Genomic DNA, 19,526 nt, shown 5'->3' with positions numbered 1-19,526 from the left:
GTTTCATAGTAACGGTAAGCTTATAGTACAGAGTACAAAGATGTTTAAAACAAAGAGTTCCTAAGTTTTTATAGTCCACCTATTTTTATAGTGCCATTTTAGTATGCAAACCATTAGGCATTTAGTGCAGGCTGTTAAAAAGTCATAACTACAAAGCTGCACCGGAATATTCAATACCCAGTGAGAAAAAAATAATTCTGATTTTGGAGTTGTGCACTAATATTATGCTTTAAATTGGAAAAAGCAATCACATTTAAATCCGTTTTGTATACAACTTAAATCCTAAATATCCTGTTTCTAAATATTCATTAAGCAAAAACACAGCAACTCATACACTTTGCTTCCCCATTTCAAAATGAATACACAGAGAGAGAGAGAGAATAAACTTTCTGTTTGTGTGTGTCTGTGTGAGTTTCTGTCAGTGACTTCTGGTGAATACATAGTAGTGAATTACATGCAGTTTTAATCGGCAATATTTTTCAAATATGCTTTATTTTTCCTGTCTTCTAAGGGCGAAGAGATCCCCTGGGGACTAGTCGCAAGTCACCAAGGTGCTTTCTATGCCCAAGACAAGACTAGAACCTATGTTCCCCTGGCCTTGGTTTAAAATGAATGCTTTTGTGTTATTGCTTGTTCATAGAGTATTTCAAAAATTATGCTGACACGTGTTTCATAAATGCTAAATAAAGCTTAGCAATGAAGCTTTTAAAAATCAAAAAGAAAAATGAAAATCCCATCTTCCCTTTATTATCTTGTGAATTAAAAATAATAATATTCTCTTTAGATGAATAGCTTATAAGACCGAATGTAATATGTTGCCAAATTGTTGAATGCAGTATGTTGTCACAGAGGTATTTAAATGGAAAATTTGGGATTAGTAACTAAAACAAAACATTTCAATTTTTTCCCAGCATAGATTTCATAGCCACAAGTTAGTGCAGTTCAAAAGTATAAAAAGTAAGATGATTCAGAGCATAATAGATGTACTAATTTAAAAACTTCTCTGAAGTTCTTGGCACTCTATTTTTTTACAAATTCTAATATCCATCAGTGGATCTAGTCCAGGGGTAGGCAACCTTGGCTCTTTTATGACTCGTGGACTTCAACTCCCAGAATTCCTGAGCCAGCTTTGGCTCAGGAATTCTGGGAGTTGAAGTCCACGAGTCATAAAAGAGCCAAGGTTGCCTACCCCTGATCTAATCCAATCACCTAGTAATAGGGGAAAAAAACTTTAGAATAATTTGACAACCATTTTAGAAAGGAGTGATAAATTAAAGTGGGAAATAAAAGAATTTTAGAATTCAACTAATTGCTTGCATTTAGAACTGCTGCATCAAACAAATCACTAATTTAGAATAGAAATAGAAAAGCCAGATAAAAATATTTTTGAAGAAATACAAGTTTTCATCTATATCATAAATCCATTTACCATTCCTTAGTATCTTATATCTTTTATATCAGGTTTATTAATATGGCTCTACCTGTATTCTATTAATCTCATAGGATCCTGGCCCTGGAATATCATCCTCATCATTTTGAGAAATAACTTCAAGCCCACGACTTGCCAGAGAAAGAAAGGGGGCATAGCCACCTGAAGAGAAAACATATATGCATTTTTAAGACTTTTTCTGCTGTTTATTCAGTTGTGAATAATATTAATATGAAGGACACCTTCCTCTCCCAAGTTCTGCTATGCTGCCTCTTTGTGGCAAAAAGTGCTTCTGGGAGGGATGAGTGAAGAATGTTGGTCCATGTATGCCAAGAGTATATAATATCAGAAGGATCATCCAAGGTGCAAAGGTCATCCCAGCTGCTCAACTAAAGCGAGGAGGTTCTTACTGAACAGCAGAAATAAAGAAAGATAATGGAAGCAGAATGCCATTTTAGTGACGACATAGAAAATCATTTCAGGTAGGATGGGGGAAAGCAGCACCAAACACACCTGCATTTTATTAAGAAAACCAAATAAACAGATTGATGATATAATAATGGATGGGGGTCCCACAGTCTGGATGGTAATCACATGCCACCTAAGATGTTACTGAAGGTAAAGAGCTGAGGATCTTTCTAAAGGGAAAACTATAGTGAGAAAATGGAGCATAAAAAGTATGAATGTGGGAAAGCCTTAGGGAAAGGTGAAATGAACCAACTACAGATTGACCTTAGGCATTAGTGAACTGGAAAGGATAATTGGTCACTTTGTCAGAAAGCCATGCTGTTTACTGTTCATGATACAAAAAGAAACAAAGAACGAACAATGTTGCTTTCATACACAGGACAAATACAGCAAAGATATACACAACATACTCAGGTATCCATCTCCATCCAGGCTGTCCAAGTGAAGGTATCAAGGTTCTTTCTGGTATCTGGAGGCTGTAAAGGTCTGGATGGGGAAGAACAGGTTCCAGTTCAAGCCTGCCAAGATTGAGTGCTTATGGCTTTTCTGTCCCCCATAAAACAAAATCTTATTATGTCCGTGTAACACTGCTACTTTGTGAATGCACTGGGTTCCAATGTTCCAGATACAATTCAAGGCAGTGATTATGATCTATAAAGCCCTCCATGACTTTCTTCAAGGCAGAACGAATCATCCTCTCCATTAAGGAAGCCAATCAGAGGTCATCTCCTCTAACCACTTTCATGACCCAGGAGGATACCAGGTTTAATAAGAGACTGTCAACCTGACAGCACAAAGAACCCTGTCTACTTCCTTAAGGCTCACTGGTTCAAACTCATTCCAGATTGCATCACAAGACTGGGCACCAGGCACCTCAGCAGGACCTGCCCAGTCAGAGTAGATCTGAGCAACTTTATCCACCAGGTACCCAGAATATTCTTCAAAACAGCCTGTGACCTGGGGACACAACAGGGAGTGGGTCACTTTAAATGAAGGTATTGGACACAATCATGGTGGAGAAATACTGAAGTTGTGCTGTTCTCATTACTATGAGCAATATAGAGTTTTTCCACTTTAAACACATTCACTACAGGTTTTCCTCCAATGGAGGAAGCCTTCATCTTTTGAAGCTCCTCAATAAACTAATGTGCACTTGATATCAGCACACTGATACTGCATAGTGGTGCTATTGCCCAAGATTGCAGTCTCCCATCAATCCAAACAGCATTTAAGACCTTAGCCAAATTGCCTGTTGGATCTTCAGGGAAAACCCCAGACTGTTTCTGAGATATCCACTGGATCCATCAATACCTTGACGTGGGCCAATCAAACAGACCGTATTCCTGCAGGAAGGGGTGACATCAGTGAGCTGAAAGGCGAGAATGATCTGTTCACACAATGGACTAATGTTAATGTTTCAGATCATGTAGAGACTGCCTCAAGACAAAAAGCCAGATCTAATATGCAGCCACCATTATGTGTTGTGCCCTCAATAATGTGAAAAAGAGTCATGGTTGCCATGAAGGCCAAGAACTCCAGATCTGCCCCAGACTCAATGTCACAAAGAGGTAGATTGAAATCCCTGAATACTAACAGCCTCGGGAACTCTTACATCAGCCCAATAATGAGTCCAGTAATTCAGTCAGGGATGATGCTGGACAATCCCAACTCTTCCCATAAGTTAAACTTTGACAGTCATTCTTTAGAGGTCCACTGGACCTTGTTTTCTCTCACTCTGCATCTTTCTTTCTGTTTAATTAGATGAAATTGGCAAGAGTTCTGCTATTTTCCCCTTTTAGTTCAAGTGATTGGAGGAATTGTAACACTGCTATTCTTGTTTTTAACTTGTTTAACCAAGTTAAACAAAACTGGTGATTACAACAGATGGAAAGGCATAATGTATGCTGATTAGTATTGTCAATAAAGTTATTCTATTTTAAGTATTATGGGGATTCAGCAATGGGGGCTCATGAAAAAGGGCTACCAATGGAAACTACATGTGATCAAACACTTGCCCACAAAAGAAAAGCCACTGGTGCTTTTTTTTCCTGACATGGGTGATAGAAAAAAAGGGGAATCCTTCAGTCAGGTCATGGTAAATGATTTCTGGAGAGAATATTCCACCATCACTTTGATGAAAACTGAGGAAGGGGTCAAAATCCAAAAAGAAGTTCTGTAAACCGACTTAATTTCCAACCACTTAACTACATCTTAAGACTGCAGCTCAGAAAAGCCCTATTTAACACTCCTGCATGGCACTGCTTAAGTCTCAACGACATAGTTTTGAGCAAACATGTACAAGATCAAAGCATGAAGCTGCAAGGATGAAACATACCGAGTAGTACATGTTAATTTTAAGCTTATTTTTAATCAAGAGGCAAACAGGGGAAAAAATCTATGTTAAGAACATCTTTTACAAAGTTGTTAAGAAAAATCTAACCCTCCTGGAAACTAAAACAGAGAAAGCTCTAATTCAGTCTTTCTAAAACTTGGCAACTTTAAGAATTCCCCAGCTAAAGAATTCTGGGATCTGAAGTCCAACGTTTTAAAGTTGCCAAGTTTGAGAAACACCGCACTAAATCCATGGCGGAAGTAGTGGAAATTACTCTCCAGCCTAAGAGCTCCAGATGTACTGGAACTACAATTCCCAGGAGCCCTTGCCGCACAGTCTGAAAGTTAAGGTCTCAATCAGGGGTTCTCAACCTTGGCAACTTTAAGACTTGTGGACTTCAACTCCCAGAATTCCTCAGCCAGCAAAGCTGGCTGAGGAATTCTGGGAGTTGAAGTCCACAAGTCTTAAAGTTGCCAAGGTTGAGAACCCCTAATGCAGGGGTAGGCAACCTTGGCTCTTTTATGACTCATGGACTTCAACTCCCAGAATTCCTGAGTCAGCTTGGCTGATACAGGAATTCTGGGAGTTGAAGTCCACGAGTTATAAAAGAGCCAAGGTTGCCTACCTCTGCCCTAGTGGATGTCTACTGTAGTTGGGGAAGACGCGTCGCGTTGCTCGCCTGTAAAGCTCCCAGGGCCAGGTTGATCGTAGCAAATCCTCTCCTCTCCTCCCCATCCACCCACCCCCGTCTCCGGCCACTATATAATGGCATGTCGTAGAGACGCGCGAGGAGAAAGGAGATAACGTTTCGGGCGGGGTGGAGGCCGGCTCGTTTTCCGTCTTCCCGCCGCTCACCTCGGATCTGTCTGTTCTGGGAAGGCAAGTCGTAGCAGCCGGGACCTAGGTGGGGGCTCGTGCAGCCCACCGGCAGAGGGAAGGAGCGGGGAGCCCGGTCGTACATGTCGCCGGCTCGCGGCAGCAGATGCAGCCGTCGCCATGGCTACCGCGCGCCCTACGCGCCGCCGGGCTAGCCCGAAAAGAAGCCCCGCCCCCTCGAGACGGGTAGTTTCGCCCAGGGAGATCCGTCATGGCTTCTCTTCTGGGATGGACCGCTGGCGAGCGGGCGGGTCAGCGCCCCTTTTGCGGAGATTAGTCGACGGCAGTAGGCAGGCGCTAACGTCGCAGTAGTTTATTGATGCTGCTGGAAGCGTATAGTCCAGGGGTAGGCAACCTTGGCTCTTTGATGACTCGTGGACTTCAACTCCCAGAATTCCTGAGCCAGCTATGCTGGCTCAGGAATTCTGGGAGTTGAAGTCCACGAGTCATCAAAGAGCCAAGGTTGCCTACCCCTGGTATAGTCTTACTAACGAGGTTAAGGGCTGCCCAATATCCTAGAATTGTTGTACTAGGAGAGTAATAGCCCTTGTCCCTTTCCCAGCTGCTGCAGTCCAGGGTTTAGAAGTCGTGTCCCGTGACTGCTAGGCTTTGCCAGGGAGTTTGTAATGGGGCAGTTGGTATTTTTAGTCTCGCATCCTTGGTGAACTAGTGACCCTAGTCAATATTGGGTCATGAACCAGAAGTACTTTAGTTAACAATTCACATGGTCCCCCTCGGAATGGTCCCAAACTCAGGATAGTTTGATTTGGTAGGTTCAAACAATATGTTGGACCTAGAAATAACACAGAGAGCACAATCTCTGTAAACAGCTATCTGGGCATTGCATACCGTTTGGCCATAAATTCAACTTAACTTTATTAATTTAAATTTAATTTTCAAATTCAATAAAATCCTACACTTGTTAATTTAGAACTAAATCTCTCAGAATTTAACGGATGGGTTGCCAAATATCTTTAGGATTACAGCTACAATTTCTTAGTTTTGATCTAAAATTTAAACTTCTAGTTCTGTTATGACTCCATTTCAGAAGGAAATAGGTCCATACTTTTCTTTAAATCTAGGGGCTGTTGATAAGGTGACCAACTTTTTTACAATGAAAAGGAGGACACAAATAAATTGAAGAAAAAAATATCATAAATAAAAGAAACATTTTATTCATTGCAACAATAATACAGAATACCCTATAATATGATAAATGCATAATAAAAAAGATGTAGTAGAGCCGGCCCCGCAGCTCCCAAAGCACCAGGTGCGCTGGCTCCAGCCCTGGGGTGCAGCCCGCCGTCAACACCCCCCGCCTGCAGCCGCCCCGCCAGCACCACCGCCCACCCCTGCACAGCCCCGTGTAGAGCCGAGCCCGCGGCTCCCACAGTACAGGGAGCAGCCGGCCGCTGCTGCCCCTCACACCTCCACCTGCAGCACCCCCGCCGCCCCTGCCTCTTGCGCCTGCAGCCATTATTGCCCTAGCAGGGCCGAAGATCAAGAGAAACTTACCGCTCCAGTCTCCTCCAGGTATCTTTGGAACTAAGTAGGAAATGGTGTAGTGGGGTAGCAGGGAGGGGTGCAAAGTTCCTGCCAATTCGCCTTCACTGCAGACAACTTGCATGTGCAAAGTTTGCCAGCCGGGTGTTTTGGCGGGCTCAGCAGCAATTCCTATTGGCTTTTGAAAGCCAATAGGGGGAGTAGCACAGCTCATGCAAAAGTTGAAAAACAACCATCAAAAAAAGGTGCCGGAACGCCATTCTGAGCGTTCTATGAGAGAAAAAAAGCCCGGCAGATTAGTCTTCAAATATCAAAAAGGAGGACATGTAGGAGGACACTTTTCGAGGGAGGACAGAACTTACAAAAGGAGGACTGTCCTCCCTAAAGGAGGATGGTTGGTCACCTTACTGTTGAGGGGAAAAAAAGACTGTTTTGATCTTCAACATTTAAAGCATATTTGCACAACTAAGCTGTGACATGTTAAACTAAAAGCATGCTTTGGTGCACCTTTTCTTTGCACTGCCTCTCAAAAGTATCCAGTAGATTACAATACATGATTTGATCATGTATATTTGTCTTTGTAAATGAAAAATGTGCTAGTCTAACCAAAAGGAAAATTTATTAGATTTCTTATATTTAGTTTCCTACAATCTACCTTTCTGCCAGGAAACTAATTTATATGCATACTTCACTTTCTGCTTCTCACTTATTTTATTGCCACCCTGGGGAAGGGATCGGTACTGAACCAGTGAGTTTAATGGTCAAGCAGAGTTTTGAAAACAGGTCTCCCACAGACATTCTAACCACAATGTCATGCTGATTCTCTCACTTGTAATTAAACAGCAATCTTCAAAATAAGATTAGCCTTCATAAAAACAGTAGGAAGATTGCCAGCTAGCTGCCTTTAGGGTCACTATTTTAAAAAAAAATCTACCATCTATTTACTGTCACTTTTTAATATAGTGGGGGGGAAATTACTTCAATTAATACTATGAGCACAGTGGTAGGTGGAATCTAATCCTATGGTTTTCAATCCATACTTAGAGCAATTAATTCTTCCCTGTAATACTAGGGTGCCTATGATGAAGTTTAATAACTGAAGCCATAATTTAAAATGATTTAAATACACAGTATGGCAAGAATGGACGCAAGTATAGTGCTTCTATTCTAAGTATGAATTAAATGAAGTCTGAGCCTGCTTTTAATTAAGTCATGGGAGGCTTAGTTCTATGACTTGAATTCATTCTGTGTATTTGGTTATCAACTAATCTTTTCTAAATGTCTGCTAATAAAACTAATAAATTTCCCCAAAGACACCTTGGTTTACCATAATTACCTCTATGCTTGCATTCATAATTAAATAATCTATTTTACAACATGGCTTATTTTGTGCTTGCATAACAAGGCATTCAACATTTGTCATAGTGAACTGCTTCAAAAGTCATTATGATCCAGATGGCTAATCCACTGGTGTCCATTTCTGTTCTACAAGGGAAACAGAAAACATATTAAGCTATTTTAATAAAATGGGAAAGTCACCATGGAATCAGTCACTGCTTTCAAATTCTAAGCAGATTGATGAAGGATTTTACATATCCAACAAATTATAAAGAGCCAATAATAGTTAATTTTAGAAGTACAATAACAGATAATTACCACTCCTGCCTAAACCATGGTCTGCCAATCATAATGGCTAGATCACATGACACACTAAGCCAAAATTAAGCCATACCATAGCATAGTATCTCATTCGAACACAATTTATTTGATTTTAACAGAGTGTTCCGTGAAATTAGCTATTGATTGTTTATTATGGTGTTGGATTACTATAATAGAAAACATTTATAAACCATAGTAAAATAAGCAATGACATCTGAATCATCTAGGTTTCACATATTGTATTAAATCATAATGTGTTTTTTTGTTGTGGTTTGTGATCTATGGCTGTGTCCTGAAATCAGTGACCAGCATGTTAAGTTGTACCTGTCCTATTCATAGTACCTTAGGCCACAAGGGAGAGCATTGCATAATTAAACGCAGGAAATTTTTGAAAGGAAGAATTTACTTTTGCTTTCTTCTAATGCTCAAAATATGTAGAGGCTATATCCAATCAAAGCTATTTTAGATGTTCCAATTGAAAGATCTATAATACAAATCTGTTACCATTACCCATTATTTTTAAAGTCCCCATTAATTTTGTGCTTTGCTGCTCTTTCTAACAAAGCTGAGGCTCAAATGTTCTTGCAGATACACTGTTACGTTGCAGTATCCCTTCCTTAATACCTGTACCTTATTGCTGGGCTAATTTTGGAGTTTTCTGGCTATTTGGGGTTTTCAATCTCCCTTCCTAGGCAGAAGGGTTGTTCTGGAAAGGCTCGGGAATTAATGGCCTCCACGAATACCATCAACGTATCCCATGAAATCTCAAACTTGACTCATGTTAGTTTTCACCTCAGAGTTGTTAATGTACAATCTGAAAATGGAAGATGTTTTAAGGATTCTACCTTCTGGAATGATATCTCCCCCCCCCCATTCCCTGAGATCCATGTAACTCCCACCTTGGTGATTTCTTGAAAGTCTTTAAAACTTTGGCTGCTTAGTTTTTTGGGGTGAGTGCTTGTATATGGGATATAACTGTAAACCACCAAGAGACATTTTAGAGTGAAGCATCCTCCAAATCTAATTATTATCACCATCATCCTTTGCCATAATCATTCCTTGGTCTGAATGAAGCTGCTTGTCACTATCTATTCAGGGTTCCGATGGACCATCCCTAGTAACTCATGTACCCTGGTGGCTGTTGGAGATTCTCCGAGCAACCTGGCAGGCAATTATGCCAAGCATTTAGTCAAGATCTGAAATTCAGGCACAGCCAGAGTGTTGCATATGATTGTCACTGACAGCCTTTGCAAGTTTGGCTGATGTGCAGTTGCAGACTTTCTGGAACAGGAGTTCTGGAACAGTTACTTATACCTTAACACAGCCCTTTATACAGGGCTGCCTTTGAAATTTAATTAGAAACTATAGATCAGGGGTCCCCAACCCCTGGGCCATGGCCCACTACCAGGCCGCCTCTTTGGAACCAGGCCACACAAGAAGGCAAGTGTGTGCATGTGCACACACCTCCACTTGCGAGTGTGGCAGGCGCTCATGCTCACCCATAGCTCTATTTGTGAGCAGTGGGCACTTGTACTCACTTGAAGCTCCATTTGTGTGAGCATAAGCGCACAAGAGAGGACCCACCCTTCACACGGGACCATCCCCTACCCCTCCAGGGCCACCAAGCCAGAAAGGTTGGGGACTGTTGCCAGAGATGATGCAAAATGCAGTGGCCCACATATTGTCAGGTGACTGCTTAATCATGTAAGTGCTTAATCATGTAATCATTTTGGGCACACTACATTATTTTACAGTACTCTTGAAGTGCATTTCAAAGTGAACATTTTGACCTGGCTCCCTTTAAAATGGATTCCTTTGAATAAAATCAGCAACTAGATATGCTTAAAGTACCTTCCAAACATTAATTTGGTGAAGGAGGCACTAAGAGATGTCTTTTTCTACTGCTTATTTGGAATAGTCATCCCTAGCCACGACCCGAGGTCTATAGTGCCTTTCCCAGCTTGTATTTAGAAAAGCTAGCAAAGTGGATTTGGTTACAGAATAACTGAAATGCAAAAGTTGTTGCCATAATTCAGGTGCTGCTTGTATTTTTTTGTTTTATTTTATTGTGCTATGTTTTTATGTATTATTATACTGGAAACCTCCAGAAGTCGTTTGAAGTATAGCAGCCTATAAACACTATAAATAAGTAAATACACTCATTAATCCCTCCAGCTTTTAACATGACACTCCTTAGGAGTGGCCTATCTGTGGATTATACCCTATCATCTGCCAGATTGGAATTCTTATAACATTTGGTTGATTTTGGATGGGATAATGTCATAAAATATAAAGATTGGAAGTTGAAAAAACCTCCTCCTAATAAAGGAAAATTATTTTATGCTCTTGCAAAGAAAACTACATGAATATGTCATAAAGTCACCAGAAATTGAGTTTATTCAGATGTACCCTTCTTCACTGTGAAGTGAGACTCATCAAAGAAGGGTGAGTCTGTACATCATATCCATGGTGTCAAGCCTGAAGTGCATGAACAATATTGCCACCCTTACTGCTTCTTAACTTGCCAATGCATTAGGGGGGAGGGGAGGAGAAAAATGGAATACAGACTCCAGACAACAAGAAATCCGACCAGGTGAACCAAGGATGTTTCAGAAGGTGTTTACCAACTCACAGAGACACTTTCTCATAACAAACTTTTGACACTTGATTGGACAATGTGACATGCACTAACAGGGCAAGGGAGAATTGTGTGTTTTAGTTATAGCGGTTCACGCAGGAAATAATCAGAGCTGGTTTTGCTTTCAATCATGCCGAAATATGTACTCAATAAAGTTTTGCATAAAGAGATTGGATCATCTCATCGATACTTACTTGGTTGGGTTTGTTAGTCAGAACCTTGACACATGGCTTTCAGAAGGACAATAACTAGGAAATAACTATATTAATGCATTATAATAACTTTGTAATAGTTTAGGCATGGTTATGTTAGGTCTTCTTCAACACCACAATTCAAATGAATAAATACTCTTCATATTCTGCTTATTCACAGTCCAACTTTCATTCCCATAGGGGACACAGGGAATACCATGGCTTACACTATTCTAATTTTTGTAGGTATAGACATATTCCAGCATCTGTTTAAATGCAATTCTAATAAAGAATATAAACCAAGAAGTTACAATGACAAGTACTGCACATGTTGAGATCCAAGGAAGTTAATAACCTGTTATTATGGCCAAAATAAGAAATCCCCAAAAGTTCAGAAAAGAAAGTAGGAATGTTCCTGGTAAATTATATCTGGGTATATTATGTCCAAACCTGAAATAGTTTCATGTATAGTTAGGCCATCAAAACGTTCTGAGCTTATTGTGGCTGCTTTTTTATCTTTATTTCAAGCTTTGAACATTTATTCATAATTGCTGTAAAATCAATGACAGATTTTGAAAATGTAAAGAAATGGCTGTTTCCAAGGAAAGTTCTGCACTTGTGAAAAGTCACAGTATCATATTGACAATTGTGAATGAAGAGTAGGAGGTTCCAGTGACTCACTCTTTTGATTAAAATGCAGTCTACATGGTGAAAATGTATGAAGACCTCCACCTCTTCAGTGAAAGTCTATAGAATCTGACATTTAAAATGCCTACACTGACTGCCTTTCCACTTATAATGCATTTGGCATATTTCTCTGCAGCTGAAAAGGATACAAGCTTTCTATCCAGTTCTCATTATTGCCTTTAACCAAAATTTACTCAAAATACAAATGAGTAAATCAGAAGGTATCCACATCCAGTTCTGCCAGATGTGAACCATAAAATTAAATACAAACATGTAGAATCAGCAGTACACTATTGGCTGTAGCAAAATGATTTTTTCTCTTATATTTTGGAAATTGTTTTTCTTTTGTCTTTGTCTCTTTAAACATCCATCTCTTCTTGAAGCTGCCTGATACAAATATACATTATCGGTCTGTACTATTTTGTGGGGGGGGGGTTGTTGTTGTTGCAAGCCACACTTAAAACTGAAGTACATAGCAGGTGTATATATATTCTATTCACCAATAATAAATAAAAGTTTTAGGAGAAAACTGATCTATCACTAATCACGAAGCAGATCGCATTGGCCTTTGATCTTGAAAGTGATCCAATTTAAGTTTAGGGAATTAGTGGATTCTCTGGAGGATAGTACTGCAGTACAGCTGAATCTATGCACGGTCATGAGCAAGTCTCAGAAGTCAATCCCTTTCAGCTCCACTCAATGCTAGAATACATTACTTCTAGGTTAGATTAATAATAGATGAATATAATCTCATTTCAAATCAAATCCCTTCCCTGAATAATCAAGAAAATTGGTGTGATAATGACTTCACTTAATGTTTTTCAGAATTATCATTTCCATTAAAATAAGCTTTGTGTAGAGAATCTTCACAGACCTTCTAAGTGTTATTGATAAAACATGCTATATCAATGGTACACACTTCATTATATCTTGCTTTGACTTTCAGATTTAACATATACTTAGAAAGATGCAACCTGTGCCATTTCAGATGTTGTTGAACCCAACATCTTTCACTACAGACATAGCAGTATGCAGGGCTTTTTTTCAGCCGGAACGCGGCGGAACCGCGTTCCGGCACCTTTTTCCGGGCCGGCCGCACCGGGCGCAACATCTGGGGGGGCGCGCTCGCACTCGCAGCTCTCTGCCCCTGCCTGGCTCACAACCGCGGCCATAGGGAGGCTCGGTCGGCGCGCCCCTGGCCCGTTTCCTAGGCGACCCTGCCCGAGCNAGCTGAAGGCGGAGAAGAGGACGCTGGCCAACATGCTGCCGTTCGGGCGCCAATCAGCAGGCGGACTGGAGCAGAGGAGGGCGGGGTTTCCCACCAAGCGCGGGAAATAGGCTAAGGTTCGGAATAGGCAACTGCCTCTGAGGAGTCGGCTGATCACATGCCTCTGAGTGTCTGATGGGCTTTAAAGTTAACTCGAGCATTCCTGTTCTCTAAAGGGGCGGTCCTAGGGTTTGATGAGGGCGTGGCCAGGTTTGGGTGGGGGCGTGGCCAGGGGAGGGAGGTGAGTTCCACCACCTTTTCTCTGAGAAAAAAAGCCCTGGCAGTATGTAAAGTTCTGTCCTCCAATCTATGAGCTATCAGAAACCTACGCAAGCACAAATTGCTCGGTTATTGCTGGTCTCTATTTTGCCTCCATAATTAGGCTGGAGAATGATGCTCTTTACTGTTTTAATGTTGAACAAATTAAAGAAGTTATTGATGAATTCCTCTGACTTTGCTTCCTCTCCATTCAAGCATTAATTGTCAGATAAAAATAACTACTAGTTAGTCTTCTCTGGTGGAGTGCAGATAATCAAGTATCCCTGGGAACTTGAGAACCTGTCAGATTACCTGACAAACAGAATGCAGGTGTGGAGATTTTTTATTTATTTATTTTAAAATATTTATTAAATTTACATGCTACCCATCTCACCATCACATTGACTTTGGACAGCTTACAATATAATCAAACAATATTGTAAAATATTAAACACAATTCATGTATTAAAATCAACAGAGAATTAGCTACGTAATATGGGGGACTGAATCTTTGATTTAATCCACTAATCACTTCCAAAATGGCACACACCAATCTGGGCCCCAGGCCAATTGGCAGAACCAGGTTTTAAGGCCCTTTCAGGTCAAGTGGACCCTAGCAGATGTTACCTCAAGGAGTACAATGTTCTAGAGGGTGGGGAGCCACATCAGAAAAGGATCTTCTCTTGGATCTCCAGCTGGATTTCCTTGGCTGACAAGGTCCACAGCATACCCTTCTACTGGCACAAGTGGGGCAAGCCAATCCCATTGGAGTGATAAAGTTCCTCTGGTAACCTGGATTCAATATTATAAAGGCTGACATTGACATTTAGTGAGGCAATGAATGTCATTTGCACATTTGAATAGGGCATCACAGTTTCAATATCATAGATGACCTTTCATCTCATCTTAAACAAAATAAATCTATTAATAGAGATAGTTGACAAAGAGTGATTAGATAACGTATATGTAACAAAGAATTAGGTTAGAATATTTTTAATAAACCAAATATAGAGTTCTTATGATTATTAAGAGAGTGTACAGCCTGACTATAGTTAGGGCATAGTCCTCAGATACCTTATGAGAAAAAGTAAATATTTGGATTCCTTTCTAAGAACTTGTGTCTTTCCTGGGAAGCAAACTAGTAAATACCTCTGATTAAAGTGTAGTCATTTGTGTGAGGTCAACTCAAAGGAGAAAACTGGCATTGTATTTCCACAGATGCCTTAGGGCTTCCAGACAACTTGGAAATATAAGTTAATTCCATAAGTTAATTTAATCAATTCCTGCTTCAGAAGAAGTGCTGTGACAATAATCTCATAGTGCTGCTTCTGTGGTTGCAAAGCAATGGTTGAAGTGGTATGAATGCCCCTGTTGACTTCATCTCCACCTCTAGGATCTATTCTTCTCACAACCTTTCTGCTGAACCAAGTGACTAGTTTACTTTGCTCATCTTGATATGCCATAGAAAGCTAATGTAGAAAATTAAGAGCCACCTGTTTCTAATTTTGGTATTTCTCCATTATCTAGTGTTGGAAGCATTGGCTGATACAAGAAAAGAAAGCAGCCGTGCAAAGCAGACTATAGTGAGAAGAACATTGGCATATAAGAGGCCTGCATCATCATCTAGATTTTATCACAATTATTTTTGGGAAGAATTTATGTATTTTTATTTGTAAGTATGTTTTGTCCAAATTGCTGTATCATTCCACAGAATTCAGGTTAGAAATAATGGCTGTTGTTGCAGCTAGAGTTTGTCTTAATGAAAAATTTCCTGATAATGAGATCTGCCTACAGCTTTAAGTTCTCCATCTCTGGAGGTTTTTAAGAAGAGTCTATTCTTGAGGATAGTTTAATTGGATTTTCTGCACACTGAAGAGGGTTGGACTAGATGATCCTTGAGACTTCTTCCAATCCCCCAATTCTAGAATGTTACTTTGGTACTGGGATCAGCTGAATTTCTGGCTCCAACAAAGCTGTAAAACATCTGCTCTTCTCTCTCCTTTTTTCCCCCTAAGTGAAGTAATAAAATGTTCTGTTGTAAGCTCTGAAAGAAATGCTCTTTATTTTGAAAACTCGCCTAGAGAGACTATATCACACAGACATACGATTTTAAAGAAAACTAGAAAGTCTTCATCTTTGAGAATAGATTATAGAACACAATAGCACTAATTCATACATGAAAAGAAATGACTCATCCATTGCTCAGAGTTATCTAAATGCAGGCAGACAAAACCGAAGTCATAACATTCATATTTGATTTGAAAAACTAAAAAAAGAATGTCTTTTGTATTCATGTGATAGTTCATAACCTTAATTATGGTTCTCAAGCTTCTTGATGACATATTGTTCCTTGAAATGGTCTTAATTAGGAACGCTGAGTTTTCCCCCCCATTCTTTTCAAGTTTTCAAGGATTGCAGAGGTTTTTATTATTATTATAATTTTAAATGTTGTAGATTTTTCTTTAAAGAAGGGATAGCTGTTCATTAAAAACTAAATATTGCATATAATTCTCATAATTTTTTGCAAAATGTGTGCAACAGGGCCCTGATAATCTAACATTGGTATTTTCACAGCACATTAGTCTCTAGCCATCATGTTTGGACAAATTCAAAATACTCATTTTAAAGAATCAGTAGGGTATGATTGCTGAAGTGTTAGCCTAGGACCAGGAAGACCAAATTTACCCTCCATCATAGAAACTCTTACTAGTTGATTATAAGTAAGGTGACCAACCGTCCTCCTTTAGGGAGGACAGTCCTCCTTTTGTAAGTTCTGTCCTCCCTCGAAAAGTGTCCTCCTACATGTCCTCCTTTTTGATATTTGAAGACTAATCTGCAGGGCTTTTTTTTCTCATAGAACGCTCAGAACGGAGTTCCGGCACCTTTTTTTGATGGGTTTTTTTCAACTTTTGCATGAGCTGTGCTACTCCCCCTATTGGCTTTCAAAAGCCAATAGGAATTGCTGATGAGCCCGCCAAAACACCCGGCTGGCAAACTTTGCACATGCAAGTTGTCTGCAGCGAAGGCGAATTGGCAGGAACTTTGCATCCCTCCCTGCTACCCAACTACACCATTTCCTAGTTAGTTCCAAAGATACCTGGAAGAGACTGGAGCGGTAAGTTTCTCTTCATCTTCGGCCCTGCTAGGGCAATAATGGCTGCAGGCGCAAGAGGCAGGGGCGGCGGGGGTGCTGCAGGCGGAGGTGTGAGGGGCGGCAGCGGCCGGCTGCCCCCCAGGCTGTGGGAGCCGCGGGCTTGGGAGCTGCTGGCGGGGCGGCTGCAGGCGGGGGGTGTTGACGGCGGGCTGCCCCCCCTGGGGCCGGAGCCGGCGCAGCTGGTGCTTTGGAAGCTGCGGGGCCGGCTCTACTACATGTTTTTTATTATGCATTTATCATATTATAGTGTATTCTGTATTATTTTTGCAATGAATAAAATGTTTCTTTTATTTATGATATTTTTTTCTTCAATTTATTTGTGTCCTCCTTTTCATTGTAAAAAAGTTGGTCACCTTACTATAAGTCCATCACTAACACTCACCCAGCCTATCTTATAAAACCAAATTATTGTCGGGGCTAATAGAAAATGTGTACTATGAATACAATCTTAAACTCCTGGAACGAAAATGGGATATAAATCTGGGGGAGAGGGGGAAATGAAGAATAGTTATATCTTCAAGTACAATGACTTGCAAATTAACTTTCTTGTTAATCACATTTTGAATATTTGTAATATAATGAAAATATTGGTGTCATGGACTTCAGTTGCCAAAGAGGCACCTAGAGAACTTTTTGGAATGACTATTCAAAATTGTCATTCTTCATCCATATACTACCTCTTGTTTATGGATGAGGGATACCTCGTGTATGAGTATCATCTAGAGCCACCTGATAGTAACATGTACACACTTGTGTAGCCCAAAATTACAATTTTGTTAGAAGAGCCATATTTCTCTTACATAAATTGTCGTGTATATAAATTATGATTTAAGTGACTGATAATGTGGTGTCAAGTCTATGTCAACTCTTAGCGATCACCTCGATAAAATTATGATTATCTAAACTGAAAAATGTCTATGTCCAGTTCTAATTTTTTAAAATGTGAATTGGTCAGGATTGCCAAATTAGACTCCAAAAATATTAGCATAAATCGGTTGATTTTTAAATTACATATGGAATTTGACAACCTAGATGTGTATATTTCCATTTCAGGATTTGCCAGTTAAAATTATATTTTATGTAACTTAATTGTATTTTATATAGTATGTTCTGCCATCCAATGTTTAAAAATGAACATCTCCCCAATGCATCTTTAAACTGATTCATTTATAGGTACATGATCCTGGATTGGTGATGTTGGGTTTGATTACCACTGTCACTATTAGGTCATTGTGAATTCATTTTGCCTAACAAAATTTCATAGCTTTCTCTGTTTACTGGGTAATAATTAGGAAATACTGAACAGAATTCTATTAGCAATAGGATATATCACTCTTTGCAGCTAAACTCATCAATTTTTCTAGGATATGTTTTAGGACTGCCTGATTTGAGCTTCATTGTCCAGCTAGCTGCTTAGGCTGATGTGCTTTTTACCATTACACCTGTCCACTCAAATATACATATCTAATATAGGAGATAAAAATCATTTATTTTAAATGAATATGATCAGAAGGTATTGTAGCAAAATATTATTATTATTATTATTGTTGTTGTTATATAATAATAATAATAGTAAAGTTGGAAGGGACCTTGAAGGTCATCTAGTCCAACCCCCTGCTCAGGCAGGAAACCCTATACCATTTCGGACAAATGGCTGTCCAGTCAAAAACCTCCAGTGTTGGAGCATTCACCGCTTCTGGAGGCAGGTTGTTCCACTGGTTAATTGTTCTAACTGTCAGGAAGTTTCTCCTTAGTTCTAGGTTGCTTCTCTCTTTGCTTAGTTTCCACCCGTTGCTTCTTGTCCTGCCTTCAGGCGCCTTGGAAAATAGCTTGACACCCTCTTCTTTGTGGCAGCCCCTGAGATATTGGAACACTGCTATCATGTCCCCCCTCGTCCTTTTCTTCATTAAATTAGACATACCATATACCATATACTTGCCAGTTTCTGTTATACAATCATTCATTTAGCAATCATTCAAAGTTACAATGGCATTGAAATAGTGATGTACAATCAGTCCTTACATTTATAACCATTGTAGCATCCCCACAGTTAAGTGAACAAATCCGGGCGCTTAGGAACAGGTATGTGTTTATACAGTTGCAAAGTCTCAGGACCATATGTTCTCCATTTGCAATCTTCATAACTGGCTTCAGACAAGCAAAGTCAATGGGGGAAGTAGGATTTCTTTAATGATTCACTTAACAACCAATGTGATTCATGTAAAAACTGTACAAAAATGTTGTAAAAATGGCCACAACTCATTTAACAACTGCCTCAGGTATCAGCAGAAGTTCTTGTCCCAATTGTGATCATAAATCAAGGACTACCTGCAATCCTATTAAACTCAGGAGATTCAATAGAATGTCTTTTGCTTCTTTTTGAATGAGTCTTTTTACCATAATGCAAAATCCATCATTGGGATATTCTCACATTTTATTAAAGATGAGGAAAGCCAGATTTATTAGCACATTCATTTATTTATGTAAAACATTTGTATTGCCATCTTTTTAAACACAATTCTCACAGCTCACAAGTTGGTTGTCAGGCAATCCTAATGCATGGCCTATTCACTTTTTATTGTCTGTTTTTATTGAATTCAGGTTGGCTACTGCTTTAAACTTTCTGTGCACATCTCCTTTTTAGATAATTAATAGAAATGTGATACCAAGGATACAACAGAGACAAAAGTGGTCAAAGGCATCTAATTTTCACAATCTTGAACTTTAGGAGGCCAATTTTTACAGCCATGAAGAAGACATAAATCCATAAATTCAGATTGCACCAAAAAATATAGAACAATTTAGCTCTGTGCTGCCATCCTGTAGTTATCTAAATTTTTGCAGCTCAGATCAGCTAGCATGAATTAATCTCAGATACTTTATCTTTCTTCTCTGTGTATACAAGACAGAACTTTTATAGTTATAGTTATGAATATGGAGTGCTCAGCACAGTACTTGGAAAAGAGGTCATCCTGTTTGCTATTTGCTAATATTTGTGACATTTTATTTTTAAAGGACTCTAGGAATTATATAATTTTTGTAATACATGGATTTAAAATATTTC

The 19,526-nt window shown here is 39.6% G+C and overlaps 1 protein-coding gene across 1 annotated transcript in view; it reads right to left on the bottom strand.

The window, feature by feature from the left end:
* Window positions 1–5,190, bottom strand: part of STPG2 (sperm tail PG-rich repeat containing 2) — a 196,391-nt gene extending 191,201 nt beyond the window's left edge. The window contains exons 1-2 of the mRNA XM_015820739.2: window positions 5,085–5,190; window positions 1,482–1,591 (exon numbers count right to left, since the gene is read on the bottom strand). Coding sequence (XP_015676225.2) covers window positions 1,482–1,591; window positions 5,085–5,190 — 216 coding nt within the window. The remainder of the gene's footprint in view (window positions 1–1,481; window positions 1,592–5,084) is intronic.
* Between the last annotated feature and the right edge of the window lie 14,336 nt (window positions 5,191–19,526).

The sequence above is a fragment of the Protobothrops mucrosquamatus genome, unplaced genomic scaffold, assembly GCF_001527695.2.
Source record: "Protobothrops mucrosquamatus isolate PMUCROS unplaced genomic scaffold, P.Mucros_1.0 scaffold1172, whole genome shotgun sequence".
NCBI lineage: Eukaryota > Metazoa > Chordata > Lepidosauria > Squamata > Viperidae > Protobothrops > Protobothrops mucrosquamatus.
Note: the sequence above shows the minus strand (reverse complement) of the source record. Positions and strands in the feature narration are given on the sequence as shown.